Genomic DNA, 15,819 nt, shown 5'->3' with positions numbered 1-15,819 from the left:
CATGGTTCGATTCAAGGTTAGGGCACATGCCCAGGTTGTGGGCTCAATCCCCAGTGTGGGGCGTGCAGGAGGCAGCCCATCAATGATTCCTTCTCATCATTGATGTTTCTATCTCTCTCTCCCTCTACCTTCCGCTCTGAAATCAATAAAAATATATTGATTTCAGAGGAGTGCTACTTACATTTATCTGTATGTCCAGGTGTCAACTGGCTGGAAGTAACGCCTGTAGGTGACTGTGCCCACCTAACCACAAAGGGCCCATAAACACTGAAAGTCAGGTATGAATCCAGACAGACTCATTTTGCTTCAAATGCTCTTGGGTGAAGAATAAAGTTGATCTATCAAAATTTTTGAAGTGTGCTCTTCTAGGGTCCCCTAGCAGATACGAGAACTAGTTTCCATAGAGAAAATGGACAACCCCAAGACCTAAGATATAATCCTATTTGCTTATGACACTGCTCTTCTTTCTAGAACTGGAAATTTTTCCATGTTTTTGTTTTTAATAGTCTGTTTGTCACTCCAAAAAAAACAATGCATGAACTACATACTTTGATATAACTTTGGGAGGTCATGAGTTTACCTCAACCTTTTGGTATGATCTGTTAGACCCATAATTCCTATAAATGTGTTCTCAGGATGTTCGAGCTCTCGTGTCTTCCAGGGCCTTTTCCCAGCCATGTCAGTCTTATTTTTTTCTTCAGCTACAAAGAACAAGGGAGCAGAGGCCTTTTGTGGGAGGGTGGCTGGCAGTGAGTTCAGGGTGGTGGGAGCAGGTAGCTGAAGATGGTTCATAAAGAAGGGCAGGGTGCTCCATCGATGCTCATCTCTTCTCCTCACGGTGTCCAATCAACAGGGCCAACCATTGCCGGGCACTGGGGAAAGCGTGGGCCAACATGTGGTCCCCAGACCTGCAGTATCAGCATCACTTGGAACGTGGTAGAGATGCAGGTTCCTGGGCTCCACCCCAAGTCAGCTGACTCAGAAACACTGGAGGTGGGATCCAGGAATCTACTTTGATAATCCCTCCAGGTGATTAAAAGTCACAGAACCACTGGCCTAGAACATTACTTCCAATTTGAAGGAATAATCTTACTAGTAAATAACAAAATTTGTTCTTAGACTTATTACTTGTAAGAATCATGTAATAAAACTCCATGATTTTAAAATTAATCTTAAATATTAAAATTATGTCTATTTAGCAACTAAATTATACATAACATTGTATGAGATACTTTACAATAAGGAGCACATAAATGAGGTCTTCATAGGCACTTTTTTCTTTTATAATTTTTCAATTACAGTTGACAAACAAGATTATATTAGTTTCAGGTATGCAACATAGTGATTGGACATTTGTATTACTTACAAAGTGATCACCCCAATAAATCGAGTACTCATCTGACATCATGCATAGTTATTAGAATATTATTGACTATATTCCCTGTGCTGTACTTTACATCCCCATGACAATTTTTATAACTGGAAATTTGTCTTTTTTAATCCCTTCACCTTTTTCACCCATCTCCCCAACCCCTCCCGTCTGGAAACCATCAAATTGTGTGTGTGTGTGTGTGTGTGTGTGTGTGAGTGAGTGAGAGAGAGAGAGAGAGAGAGAGAGAGAGTTTTTTTTCCTGTTTATTTTTTAGATTCAACCTATGAGTGAAATTATATGGTATTTGTCTTTCTCTGTCTGACTTATTTCACTTAGCATAATATCCTCTCCATCCATGTTGTCACAAATAGCAAGATTTCACTTTTTATGGCTGATTAATATTCCATTGTGTGTATGTGCGTGTGTGTGTACACACCACATCTTCTTGATCCATTCATCTATTGATGAACACTAAGTTGCTTCCATACTTGGCCCTTGTAAATAGGGCTACAGTGAATATAGGGGTGCATATATCTTTTTGGATTAGTGTTTTGGATTTCTTCAGATAAAATACTCAGCAGTGGAATTGCTGGGTCATATGGTGGTTCTTTTTTTTTTTTAAGGAATCTCCAAACTGTTTTCCATAGTGGCTGCACCAATTTACAATCCTACCAACAGTGTACAAGGGTTCCCTTTTCTTTACATCCTCATCAACACAGTTTGCTGATTTATTGATGGTAGCTATTCTGACAGGTGTGAGGTGATATCTCATTGTGATTTTAATTTGCATTTCCCTGATGATTAGTGATTTTGAGTATGATTCCATATATCTATTGGCCATCTATATGACTTCTTTGGAAATCTATTCAGGTACACTGCTCTTTTTTTAATCAGAACTTTTTTTTGGTATTAAGTTGTATGATTTCCTTATGTATTTTGGATATTAACTCCTTATTGGATATATCATTGGAAGATATTTTCTCCCATTCGGTAGGTTGTCTTTTTGTTTTGTTCATGGTTTCCTTCAGTGTGCAGGAACTTTTTATTAATGTAATCCCATTTGTTTTGTTTTTTTTCCTTTTGTTTCCCTTGCCCAAGGAGACATTTTCAAAAATCATTGCTAAGAGTGATGTCAAAGAGTTTACTGCCTATTTTTTCTTCTAGTTTTATTGTGTCAGGTTTTACATTTAAGTCTTTAAGTCATTTTTAGTTTATCCTTATATGTGGTGTAAGAAAGTGGTCTAGTCTTATTTTTTTGCATATATAGGTCCAGTTTTCCCAATACCATTTGTATATTCTTGCCTCCTTTGTCATCGATTATTTGACCATAAGAACGTAACTCTTGTTTATATCAGCTAGTCCAGGGGTGGGCAAACTTTTTGACTCGAGGGCCACAATGGGTTCTTTTTTTTTTTTTTTTTTTAAATCTTTATTGTTCAGATTATTACATTTGTTCCTCTTTTTTTCCCCCATAACTCCCCTCCTTCCAGCTCCCACCCCACCCTCCACCCTCACTCCCCGCCCACTGAGTTCATCCATAGGTGCATGATTTTTGTCCAGTCACTTCCCGCATCTCCCACACCCCTTTTCCCCCAAGAATAGTCAGTCCATTCCCTTTCTATGTCCCTGATTCATTATAGTCACCAGTTCATTCTGTACATCAGGTTATTTATTCACTTGATTCTTAGATTCATTTGTTGATAGATGCATATTTGTTGTTCATAATTTGTATCTTTACCTTTTTCTTCTTCTTCCTCTTCTTAAAGGATACCTTTCAGCATTTCATATAATACTGGTTTGGCGGTGATGAACTCCTTTAGTTTTTCCTTATCTGTGAAGCTCTTTATCTGACCTTCAATTCTGAATGATAGCTTTGCTGGATAAAGTAATCTTGGTTGTAGGTTCTTGGTATTCAGCACTTTGAATATTTCTTGCCATTCCCTTCTGGCCTGCAAAGTTTCTGTTGAGAAATCAGCTGACAGTCGTATGGGTATTCCCTTGTAGGTAATTGAGCCTCTTTCTCTTGCTGCTTTTAAGATTTTCTCTTTGTCTTTTGCTCTTGGCATTTTAATGATGATGTGTCTTGGTGTGGTCCTCTTTGGATTCCTTTTGTTTGGGGTTCTCTGCGCTTCTTGGACCTGTAAGTCCATTTCTTTCTCCAGGTGGGGGAAGTTTTCTGCCATTATTTCTTGAAATAGGTTTTCAATATCTTGCTGTCTCTCATCTTCTGGCACTCCAATGACTCTGATATTAGTCCGCTTAAAGCTGTCCCAGAGGCTCCTTACACTATCTTCACACTTTCGGATTCTTTTTTCATTTTGCTTTTCCAATTGGGTGTTTTTTGTCGAATCTTTGGTTTGATTCTTGTGCTCCTCTGGTCTGCTATTGGGTATAATATTCTTTATTTCAGTCCGTGTATGCTTACTTTCTAATTTCTTTATCGTAGCATCGAGGGTCTCATTAGTTTTCGTGAGGCTCTGCACAAATTTATGGCAAGCCCTCAAAATTGCGATTCTTAGCTCCATATCCTCCATTTCTGTCATGTTTTTTTGTCTCCGCATCTTTTATGCTTTCTTGGTGCACCCCCTTGTGGTCTCTGTGCGCAGTCTTGTTCTAGCCAAGCCTTAATTGTTATAGTTAACACTAGAGGGATTTGACCACCAGGCCGACTGGCGGTGGAAATCAGCTGTGGGAAAACTTCAGTCCTCAGGGGAGGCGCTAGTCCAGCCCTTGCCTGAGGCGATCGGCAAATGGCTGTGCGCAGGGTTTGGGCGGGGCGGGCTCAACAGGGCGGGGGGGAGGGAGCAGCTATGGCCGCTCTCAGTCCGTCCCCAGGGGCTCTGCCTCTCTGTCCCAGCAATCGCTGCAAACCTCGGAGGGGCCGTAGCCAGACAGTCCCGCTTCTCCCGTTTGAGTCTGGGTCCCTAGAGACTCGCCCGGATCTGTAGCCCAGAGTCTGAGACTCACTCCTGATTGAAAACGACAACTGCGCCCTCAGCCACCAGCCCGCTTTGCGCGCGCACCACCTCACCACCGCACCACTGTACCTTTAAATTTTCCACACTGCGCCTCCTCTGTGGGTCGGAATGCTGTTGTTTTTGCTTCTAGTTGAAGAGTCTCTCCTCAGCCAGCCTTCCTGTGGTTCTGGTTGATGTCCGTTCCGACTTTTAGTTGTATTTTTGAAGTGGTTGTTTACGGCGGCAGTCTCCGGTGTTTACCTATGCCGCCATCTTCCCACAATGGGTTCTTAAACTGGACCGGAGGGCTGGAACAAAAGCATGGGTGGAGTGTTTGTGTGAACTAATATAAATTCAAAGTAAACATCATTACATAAAAGGGTACGGTCTTTTTTTTTTTTTTTTAGTTTTATTCATTTCAAACGGACCGGATCCGGCCTGCGGGCCGTAGTTTGCCCACAGCTGAGCTAGTCTATAGTAAAATTTATTTTGTTATACATCGATCTCAGCAATTCCAAGAACCTATCAATGATGTTAAGGGAGGACTTACTGCATCTCCTTTTTACTATAGCAACCAAAATGCCACAAAAAAATGATGAATAAATTCGGTGTCGTGATTGTGGCAATGGTTTCACTGGGGTATACACATGACAAAATTCATGAACTTTATTGTATGCCAATTATATCTCCACAAAGCTGCCCAATAATGCTTCCTCCCTACCCACCCATACTCTACACTTGCCTGGGGAGGAGCATGAGGGAAGGTGGGGTGGACTGGCTCTTGTTGGAAGCGACTGTAGTGTTCTGAAGCCTCTGGTGAGTCTGTCCAGGTCAAGGAGGGAACCCATTCCTTGGGGCGCCTTGAGATATTTTCATCACTGCTGCTGTGAAGCTGCAAAATCCGTTTCCCTTAGCAACCCAGTGTATTGTGTTATTTTTTATTTATTTATTTGAAAATGAGTCAAGGTTATTTTTAGATAGTATGTACTTGGTCTACAGGTTACTTCATTTTATGGATGGAAAAAGCTCTGGACCTGATTAAGATTTGAAGGGGGATATAAAAGCCCTGTCAACGATTTTGTTCTGTGCTTTTCCAAAATTACCAAGTAGATGAGTAGAGAACCATGACCAGATCTTAATATTTTGACCCCATTTCTGTGCTGTGATCATAAATTCAAGATTGCAGATACATTTCCATGTGCAAGTAAGATTAGGAGGAAAGGATGTTTCATAACGTTTGTACCATGTTTAGATATTTGGTAGTTGCAACAGAGGTGGCAAAGGGAGGTAAGGTTTATAAGTACCAACTATGCACCAAGCATAGCTTTATTGATATATATATTATGCAACATAATAATGTTGTTAATTACCATTCATCTTTACCAAAAAAAATTTACATATGAATTAACCAAGGCCTTGAGATATGAAGTGGCTTAATCCAGAGCTATACAACCAATAAATACATGGTAAAGCCAGGATTTGAATTTAGGGGTGGCTGGCTCTAAAGTTTTGTTTTTCCCTGCACTATGGCAATAAAGCACAGGAACAAAATTCCTGCTTTTTTGAATCAGAAAAAAAATCCATCTTTTACCTTAGAATTGTGACCCTAAATCTACCTTTCCGGCCCCTTGACCAGCAACTCGGATCCATTCCTCCACTCCCCTGCAGCAGGCGCCATCACTGCCTTCTCCGGGGTGGGAAATATGGTTGGAATGCTGGCAGTAAAAGTTACATATCTCTCAGTTTTTAAAACTAATTATCTAATTGAAGAATTCTAAAAATTCTCCTGCCTTGTAAACAGAATTGAGCTTGATGTGAGGATGCTTGCAGAAAATGGACTGCCGGTAGTGTTGGAGGACATGCTGTTCAGTAATTCTTTGAATAGCTAGGGAGTACCCTCACGGGGGAGAGAATTCCGCAGAACTACTGTGAGGGTAAAACGTTACTCTAAGTGCCACGCAAACGTATACATCAAAGGTTTATGTAAGTATTTCCAGACATCAGTGCTAGATGTTACGGTTTTGACACACTAGCCAACCACCTGCCTGTCAGGTGATGCTGACATAAACTCATCCAAGAATTGTATGTATCCCATGGAGCCAACACACTACAGCCCACAGCGCAAATTCGGCTCTTGGCCTCTTTTTGTTAATAAAGTTTAATTGGAACACAACCACATCCAGTCACTTACATATTGCCTGTGGCTGCTTTCCCACAACAGCAGACTTGAGTAGCTGCAACAGAGACTCTAAAAGATCGCCACTTCCCTGCCCTGATCTATACAGACATTCTGTACCAAGTTTTATGTATACGTGGAGAGAATACAAAACTGTCACAATACTCTTCTCAGGATTAAGTGAGATACGTGGCTGTCGATGGGCAAACCAATAATATGATGTCCTTTCAAGTCAAAACCCTTTTAAGTATTTGCTCAGCATATGTAGTGGAGATGGGAAGAAACTGATTTCCTAACAATAAAAGTTATATATCTCTTCCTTTATTTCAAAATAAAAGATTTATTGCATGTACCAAATATTATATAACATTTTACCTTATTTGGAATTGCCTTGAAAGCACAATTTCTTAAAAGCACAATTTCCAGGTATGGTAATAACCACTTGGGAGGTTTTAACATTTAAATAATCAATGACATACCATGTAATACAGTGATACCTGGAATACATTATTTTGTTTCGGAATTTAAGCTATTTTCAGCTGCCAACTTTGTTGTAAATCCTCACATGAGGATATTTTTCCATTGACTTTTAGAGAGAGTGAAAGAGAGAGAGAGAGAGAGAGAGAGAGAGAGAAACATCGATGTGAGCAAAACACATGGATTGGTTGCCTCCTGCACATGCCCTGACCAGGGCCAGGGATCAGGCCTGCAATCGAGGTATGTGCCCTTCACTGGAATTGAAACTGGGACCCTTCAGTCCGTGAGCTGACACTCTATCCACAAAGCCAAACCAGCTAGGGCTCAGCTACTGACTTTTAAAGACTACTGCCAGCTGATTGGCCTCAAAAGGTGATTCAGTCTCCTGTCGAACAAGGCAGCTCAGGGGAGGAGGGGTTGGCACCAGCAAGGAGTATGTCTCTCGTTTTGCTTTGTTTTTCCATCCAAGAGCGCTATCTAATTTGGCAAAAGAGAGGACCAATTTCTATTTCACTGGTTAAATAGAGTCATATGTGGAAACGAGAGGATCTCCACGTTGCCTGAATGGACAGGGCTGCTCTGGTGTGGATCTAATTTCCCAATCTTGTTTGTTCCTGACCACGTTGGGCCATTACTTTCCCTTCCTGGGCTTTGATTTCTTTATCTGCTAAAGGGAAATCTCAGATGGTGGCTAATGTCTCCTCAAGCTTCAACACTAACTCTAAGCATCCATTGCCATTAAGAAATGTGTATTTTTGGATTTACAGCAAGCACTGGCTTTGGCCTTAAAAATTGAACTCTGGCCCAGCCGGTGTGGGTCAGTGGCTGAGCACTGACCCCTGAACCAAGAGGTCACAAGATCAATTCCTGGTCAGGGCACATGTGCAGGTCGCAGATTCAACCCCCTGTAGAGGGCATTTCTCTCTCATCGATGTTTCTATCTCTCTATCCCTCTTTCTCCCTCTCACTCTCTAGAATTCTTAAAAGCATTTTTTTTAAATAATTGAACTCTGTTCAGAAAAGGTGAATATCAAAATGCCAGAGTCAGTCCATGGTCAAAGTTGGACTGCTTCTTGGTGAAATAAGAGCGAAAAGGACAGGATAGAGAAAGTGCTGTTCTTTCGTCAAAGTTTCTTCCTCTCATGGCATTAACAGACCCTTTCCTTTATAACGTGATAGGGATAGTACTGTGTGTTTGCTCAGTTGTGTAGGTTCCTACTTGGTAACATACATTTGGAAATTTCATGCAGTCTCCACATTTTTATTGTTGGAATTTTACCAGCTCATGGGAGTCAGACATCTAGAACCACCGCTGAAAACCTCCCAGCTGCAATTTCCAAAGCCTCTCACTTATGTCAGGAGAGAAAAGTAGATTTTCCCCCTCAAACCCTGCATAAGCTCGTTGATATAAATCTTAACCTGGGAAGAGGTCTGCTCTTCCGGGGACTTGACTTTTGCTGAGTAGGGCTAGGTGCTAGGCACAGTCTTCCGCTGAAGACCAAGTGCCGGCAGGAGCCCCCCAGGAGTCTTCAGTGGGACCCTTCCTCTGGCAGCAGACTCGTGTTGATTGCAGTTGTGTAACTGCCCTAGCTAAGCCGTCTCCCCGTGTGCTGAGGAGCCTCTGTGTTGGACATCCGTGGCCAGCACCCACGCCGCAGCCAGTGGTTCTGCCAGTGCGTGACCTCAGGAAGCCCAGGTTGGTGTCTGCTCGCCGATCCTCGCCAGGCCTGCTGGTTGGTTCTGCTCTTGTGCATTGTAGCTCCTGACAAACTCCAGCTGGAGCCAACAGCCCCATTAATTTTCATTTCCTTCAGGAAAGCTTCAATCATGTCAGGCTGGTATTTGTTAGTCACTGGAGCAGCTTGACGCGCAGAAGCAGCCCCGTCTGCTGTGGCACCAAGCGTGCAGTGCTCTGTGTGTGTGTGTGTAAGGTTATGGCTTTTAATCCTCACTTTTAAAATGTTCCAGTGTTGTGAATAGTAATACAGAGAAGGGTTTATCCTCATGATGCTTTTAAAAGGAAGACTGAAAAGTGTCACTTTGGTCTCTGTGCCCTTTTTACCCAATGTTATCACTGTTCCTAGGGGCATGTTTATCCTTCAAGGATTTTTTTTTAACCCTCATGAGGATAAGTTTTTATTGATTTTGAGAGAGAGAGAGAGAAAAACATTGATGTGAGAGAGATACATAGGTTGGTTCTCTCCCAAACACACCCAAGCCAGGGATCAAACCCACAACCTAAGTATGTGCCCTGACTGGGAATCGAACCTGCAGCCCTCTGGTGTATGGGATGACACTCCAACCAACTTAGCCACTGAGCCAGGGCATCCTTCAAGGATTTTTTTTTATACATCTACCTGCCCAAAATATATTTTTCCCTTTTTTATATATATGGTGGCACGCCACACATAGAATCTGCATCATGCTTTTTTCACTTAATTTATCCTAGAGATCTTATCATGTCATTGCATATTAAGCCTCCTTGATCTTTGTAAAATATCTGCCTAGTGTTCAAGTGTATGGCGAACCATAACTAATTTGACCAGTCCCCTTGTGAGAGACATCCAGGTTGCTTCCAACTCTTCGTCCTTAGAAACAATGCTGTCATAAATAACCAGACACACGTTTGTCCATGGCCTTCCTTATCTGTGGCATACAGTATAAGCATGCATTTGCCGGAACAAAGAGTTATGCACAATTGTAATGTTGACAAGTTGTGAAAATATCCTCCATAGGAAACGTATCAATTTCCCACTAATGTTTCAGGGTTCCAGTTTCCCTTGAGCTATCTCAAAGCTTTGGATTTTTGTTAATCTGATAGGTAAAATGGTCTCTCAGTGATATTTTATTTTCATTATTATTAACTAGAGGCCCAGTGCATGGATTCATGCACTTGTGGGGGGCGTGACCTGCAAGAATCGGCCCGCTGTGGGAGTGCCACTCATCTTGGTCAGCTGAGCAGTGCTCCCACTGTGGGAGTGTACTGACCACCAGGGTAAAGCTCTTGCATTGAGCATCTGCCCCCTGGTGGCCAGTGCGCATCATAGCGACTGGTTGACCAGTTATTCTGGTCATTCCACCATTCGGTCGCTGGGCTTTTATATATATAGATGAGGTCAAACAACTTTTCAAATTTTTAAATCATTTATATTTCCATTCCTGTGAAGTACCTGATCATATCTCTGGCTATTTTTTTTTAAATTTACTTTTTGGTCTTTTTCTTTAGTGTTGACTGGAGCTCTTTTGTTTGTTTGTTAATCCACCGAGAATGTGGCAAAAAGAGATATTGAATCTCTATATAAAATCATATTACTCTACTGCATTGTTCTTATTTAATGAAAAATTAAAGTACAGGCAGATTAGGTGACTTATCTGATATCATGTAAATAAAACTAATCATAAACATCAAAATTCAGCCTAGTGGATGCCTCTAAGGCAGTGGTTCTCAACCTTCCTAATGTTGCGACCCTTTAATACAGTTCCTCATGTTGTGGTGACCCCCAACCATAAAATTATTTTCGTTGCTACTTCATAACTATAATTTTGCTGTTATGAATCATAATATAAATATCTGATATGCAGGATGTATTTTCATTGTTACAAATTGAACATCATTAAAGCATAGTGATTAATCACAAAAACAATTTGTAGGCCGGGGAGAGTGGCGGGGGGCAGGAGAGGGGGTAAGAGATCAACCGAAGGATTTGTATGCATGCATATAAGCATAACCAATGGACATAAGACACTGGGGGGGTAGGGGAGGCCAGGGGATTGTCAAGGGCGGGGGGGGGGGGGAGGAGACATATGTAATACCCTTTGTAATACTTTAAGCAAAATAAAAAAATTTTTTTAAAAACAATTTGTAATTATATATGTGTTTTCCGATGGTCTTAGGCATGAAAGGGCCGTTCGACCCCCAAAACACGACCCACAGTCGCTGCTCTAAGGGGAAGGAAATGTATAAGATCACTAAAAAGTACAGAAGGGATTCGACTATATGGATAAATTTTATTTCTTAAGCAGCATTTTGGGGTCATGGATATTCATTGATTTATACTTTATACCTTTCATATACCATAAATATTGCAAAAAAATTCAAAGATAAACCCAGAAGAGGGGGGAAAAGAGAAAATGATTTAAGTGGGAATGGAAATCAGATTTTTAAATCACTAAAAAAAGTAAGGTCTCTTTTTCTGTAATTACGGATTTAAAGAAGACTTCACAGATCCATGCCCCATCTATTTCCAGTTCCATGGTTCTCATCTATTTTAGAAATTATTTTACTTATTTGTAGTTCAAAGAATTTATCCAGTGTTCAAAACTCATGGCAAAAAAAAATGCATTCCTAAAATTTGTTCCACGCACTAAAACCTGGATCTCATGCCTAAAGCAAGTCAACTATGGTTTCATGAGAAAGGTGGGTTGATTTCCCCAGGAAGGAAGAACAGGGGGATGGCAACAAATTCTCAGGCTGAAGACACGGTGTGGTTGGCAGGGGCTGCCTGCTTGGAGTGGCCCTCACTGAGTTGGCAACTGTTTTTACCTGATGGCCAGTCGCCTTTGAAACATGAACTTCAAGAGACCCACTATCAGGGGGTGCTTTTTTTTAGAGGGGAGATTGGCTCCGGACCAGTAAAGCTAGAATTTGAAGTCAAAATTGTCTTCGCTAATGTTCTCTCTCTTATTCTTTTTACTATTTTAACTGCAGTGAAGGGAGCAATCTGACCCCAGCACATCACTACCCAGACTTCAGATTTAAGACATATGCTCCACTAGCATTCCGATATTTCAGAGAGCTTTTTGGCATCAAGCCTGATGATTACTTGGTAAGAATCTATAATTTTCCTTCTTTTCCAGAAATGTGTGATGTAAACATTTGTCTCATAGCAACAGTGATAAGTGACTTGTGTCTCTTATTTTATAAAGCTCTGGAGCGTAGTAAAAAGCTCCAACTCTCATAATGATTATACATTTAGCTTCAGAACATGTGATTTGATTGCAGTTTTTAACTGATGGCTACAAAATCTGCCATTGTGATTGATACTTAAATAACTCTGGTATTGGTTTCTTCTTCAGATAATTATTCTAACAGATATATTATAATTAGTTCTAAATACTCCTGTGAATTTTGCTGAATGGATTCTCTTGGAAAGCCTTTCTGTTTTAATTGTCTTATTTATACCATTCGTCTCAATCCTGCCTTAGCCCGCAACCATTTTCACCTTGACCTACAATGGAATATCCTTTTAAAGGAACTGGATGTCTTTGTTCTCGAAATCTCTTTATACAGATTCTTTTAAAATGTGTTTTCATTTGGTACAAGGCCGTGTTTTATTCTCAGAATTGTCTTTTCTCCCTGCCTTCCTTCTGGCGCAGGCAGCACCAATACAACAGCCTTTCTGTGAGGTAGTCTGATGTGGCTTCAGAGATTTATGCTTTTCCTGTTCAAGGAGCCAGGGACTTCTTTCTGTTTCAAGAAGAAAATGGTGTATTGTGTCATTTGATCACTGTTCACACCCTGGGGCTCTTCAAAATCAGTTCTCAAGAAGCTGAAGGAAGGATGCCATCAAATATTTATGGTTCATCTCATTCTGAATTGTATTAATAGGACTTGAGCTAGATCCTGGAATAATGCTTTGCAAAGGAGGTAGAGCCACATTTGTCACTTGTCACAGAGAATGTTTAAAATGCATCTTTTAATTTGGGTGCAATGGAAATGATTAAATTCCAAGCAGATTCTCCTTTGTGCCTATGGAAACCATGCATGACCCGCTTCTTTCGTTTGGCCTTAAGAAAATCATATGACTTCTGCCCGATGAAATAATACCGGTTCCTCAAGGCACATTAATAAGTCCCTGGGCATCCTGCTTTCCTGAAATGTGTGTCCATGTGCTCTCTGCCCTTTAATTAAAATGCCAGGTGCCCCTACCCAGCATTGTCAACCCTGCCATCCCAACCACTCAAGTACACAAACTCATTTGGGGTGTGTGTGTGTGTGTGTGTGTGTGTGTGTGTGTTTGGCTAGAAAACAAAGAATCTTCCCTTTCTGTAATTACTGAGGGTCAATGTCATTCAAGGAACATTTTTGGGGAAACCACTGGGATCTTAATATCATATTATTGAAAATAAGATCAATCCCTCATCATCTGCTACACGTGAAAAATTAATGCATTTTCTCTCTGAATTTCCTTGAGATTCTGCAGGCAAAGGGGATACCATACATTTGCATTTCGTACCACAAATCCAGTCAGTATGGGATGGCTGTCCCTCTGCCCTCTCCCGAGTAGGCCTCTCCTGTGGCCATTGACTCCCAGGCTGGGAAGCCCTTGCTGCTGCTCGTTCTGTCTCACAGCACAGCTTTCTTTTGGGAAGGCCCATTTCTGAACAAGTCCTCATGTAGCTGTCACAGTAATGAGCCTGTAAGCTAGAAAGTTTACTTTCATAATGAGGTTAAAGTGTTCACAAAGGAGCATAGGAGACTAAGCTGATGGCTTCTGGAAGCAAAAGTCTTCCTTCAACCCTAGCCGACTTGGCTCAATAGATAGAGTGTCAGCCTGTGGACTCAAGGGTCCAGGGCTCGATTCCGATCAAGGGCACATGCCCGGGTTGAGGGCTTGATCCCCAGTAGGGAGCATATAGGAGGCAGCCAATCAATGATTCTCTCTCATCATTGATATTTCTATCTCTCTCCCTTCTTGTCCGAAATCAATAAAAATATATATTTTTTAAAAAGTCTTCCTTCATGTTCCTGGCAGAAAGTAAATTAATCATTGCCTATTTTGAACACCTATTGTAACTAAAATACTTCGCTAATAATTATCGGGAGATTCAAGACATTATAATTCATGATAGAGAACTTAGAATCCAATTAGAATAATTGGTTTATGTGGGAAAGAACCATTCTACCAGGCAGTAAATAAAAATACAGAAGCAACACATTAAATGCTCCAGGAATTGGGGGGGGGGGGGTGTCTCTCTCTCTTGGATTAATGATTAAGAGGGCTTCTTATGGGCATATGTGGTTTAACTGTGATTTTAAAATTACAAAGGATTTGAAGGGAAAGATATTGGAAGGGGCCAGAGGGAGGTGACTGTGATACCAAAGCTACAAATGTATTAAACATTTAGAAGGACTTTGAGTAGGCCAGTATAGCAGGAGGGAGAGGTTTTGATCAGGATTATTAAAAAGATAGGGCAATATAATTCAAATAAATAGGTTTTTTTTAGTCATAGGAAATGAATGAAATGTAGAGACTGACTACATATTTGACATTATTGAACTATTGTTTTGGTGGGATGATGGTATTCTGTTTTAAAGGAGGAGTTCTTCTCTTTTAAGAAGTATCTGATGAATGATATGATTTGATGTCTGGGATTTGCTTCAAAGGAATCTGAGGGAACCAGGCAGGGGAGTGGATGGGGGTGAAGAGAAGACAAAATTGGCCATGAGTTGATAATTGTTGAAGCTAAAAGACAGAAACATGGATGTTGATTACACGGTTCTCTCTACTTTTATATATGTTGGAAATTTTTCCATAATGAAAAGTTAGGGGAGAAAAAGATAAGACCGGGAGGAAGTATCCTTTTGTGGTTTTTTTTCCCCCCATTTTCCACCAGCCTTATAACTGTACACACAGTTCAATAACCAGGTCCATCTCAGGGACCTGCAAGAAACAGCAGGGGCAGTGGCTCTCTAGTTATACATGGCCTGGTCCTCATTGGCTACAGCCACCCACTTGCCCTGCACTGGGGATCCACAGCCCAGGACTGAGGCAGCTCCCCTTCTAAGTCTTAGAGCTTCTAGACCAGGGGTGGGCAAACTTTTTGACTCGAGGGCCACATGGGTTCTTAAACTGGACCGGAGGGCCGGAACAAAAGCATGGATGGAGTGTTTGTGCGAACTAATATAAATTCAAAGTAAACATCATTACATAAAAGGGTACGGTCTTTTTTTTTTTTTAGTTTTATTCATTTCAAACGGGCCGGATCCGGCCCGAGGGCTGTAGTTTGCCCACGGCTGTTCTAGACACTCAACCTCCAAACCACCCCATCTGGGGCCCCCACACAGTGACCTGGAATGTGGCCGTTGAGGAAATGGTCTTTTGTATGACACGGCATGCTTCCGAAAGTCAGGTGTGAGCCTGGTCTTTTGTATGACACGGCATGCTTCCGAAAGTCAGGTGTGAGCCTCAGAGACTTTCTAGCCCAACCTTTCATTTTAGATGAGGCATCTGAAGCTGGGGTCAGTGAAGGGAAATGCCAAGGTTACCCACATTGGTGGGGACAGTGTCCATATCAGAACAGCCGTCTCCCCATCCCCCCTCCACAGTGTTCTTTTCCTTTTACCATCTGGCCTCATGCTTCCCAACCCACTAAGTCACAGGCCTCTCATTAATTGTGGTCTCAAGGTAGGTATTCCCTAGCTCAGTGGTCGGCAAACTCATTAGTCAACAGAGCCAAATATCAATAGTACAACGACTGAAATTTCTTTTGAGAGCCAAATTTTTTAAACTTAAACTATACAGGTAGGTACATTGTTATTAACTTAATTAGGGTACTCCTAAGCTGGCCTTTGCTAAAAACGTCCTCAATCTGATTGAGGTACGTTTGCTGAGGTCGACCCCTTCCAACTCTCCCATCCACACTCGTCTTGTATACTTGTTTCCTCTATCTCCTTTCGTTCATCCTCTCTATATGTCCAAACCATCTCAACATGCCTTTCTCAATCCTCGGCACTACATCTTCTTTCACTCCACAACGTTCCCTAAAATTAACTTAATAAACTTAAAGTTTTAAGTCAACTTCGCACTGTACGTGCGCGCCCGCACGTGGTATTT

At 41.4% G+C, this 15,819-nt stretch overlaps 1 protein-coding gene across 3 annotated transcripts in view; it reads left to right on the top strand.

The window, feature by feature from the left end:
* The window catches only part of PIP5K1B (phosphatidylinositol-4-phosphate 5-kinase type 1 beta), a 284,538-nt gene that overhangs the window by 151,226 nt on the left and 117,493 nt on the right, over positions 1-15,819 (top strand). For all 3 annotated transcript variants that reach the window (XM_070431544.1, XM_070431542.1, XM_070431543.1), the window contains exon 5: positions 11,691-11,808. In XM_070431544.1, coding sequence (XP_070287645.1) covers positions 11,691-11,808 — 118 coding nt within the window. The remainder of the gene's footprint in view (positions 1-11,690; positions 11,809-15,819) is intronic.

This window comes from Myotis yumanensis, unplaced genomic scaffold (assembly GCF_028538775.1).
Source record: "Myotis yumanensis isolate MYYU_CA2020_CCGP unplaced genomic scaffold, mMyoYum1.0.hap1 SCAF_12, whole genome shotgun sequence".
NCBI classification, from domain to species: domain Eukaryota; kingdom Metazoa; phylum Chordata; class Mammalia; order Chiroptera; family Vespertilionidae; genus Myotis; species Myotis yumanensis.
The sequence above is the reverse complement of the archived record's forward strand: the minus strand, read 5'-3'. Positions and strand labels throughout refer to the sequence as shown.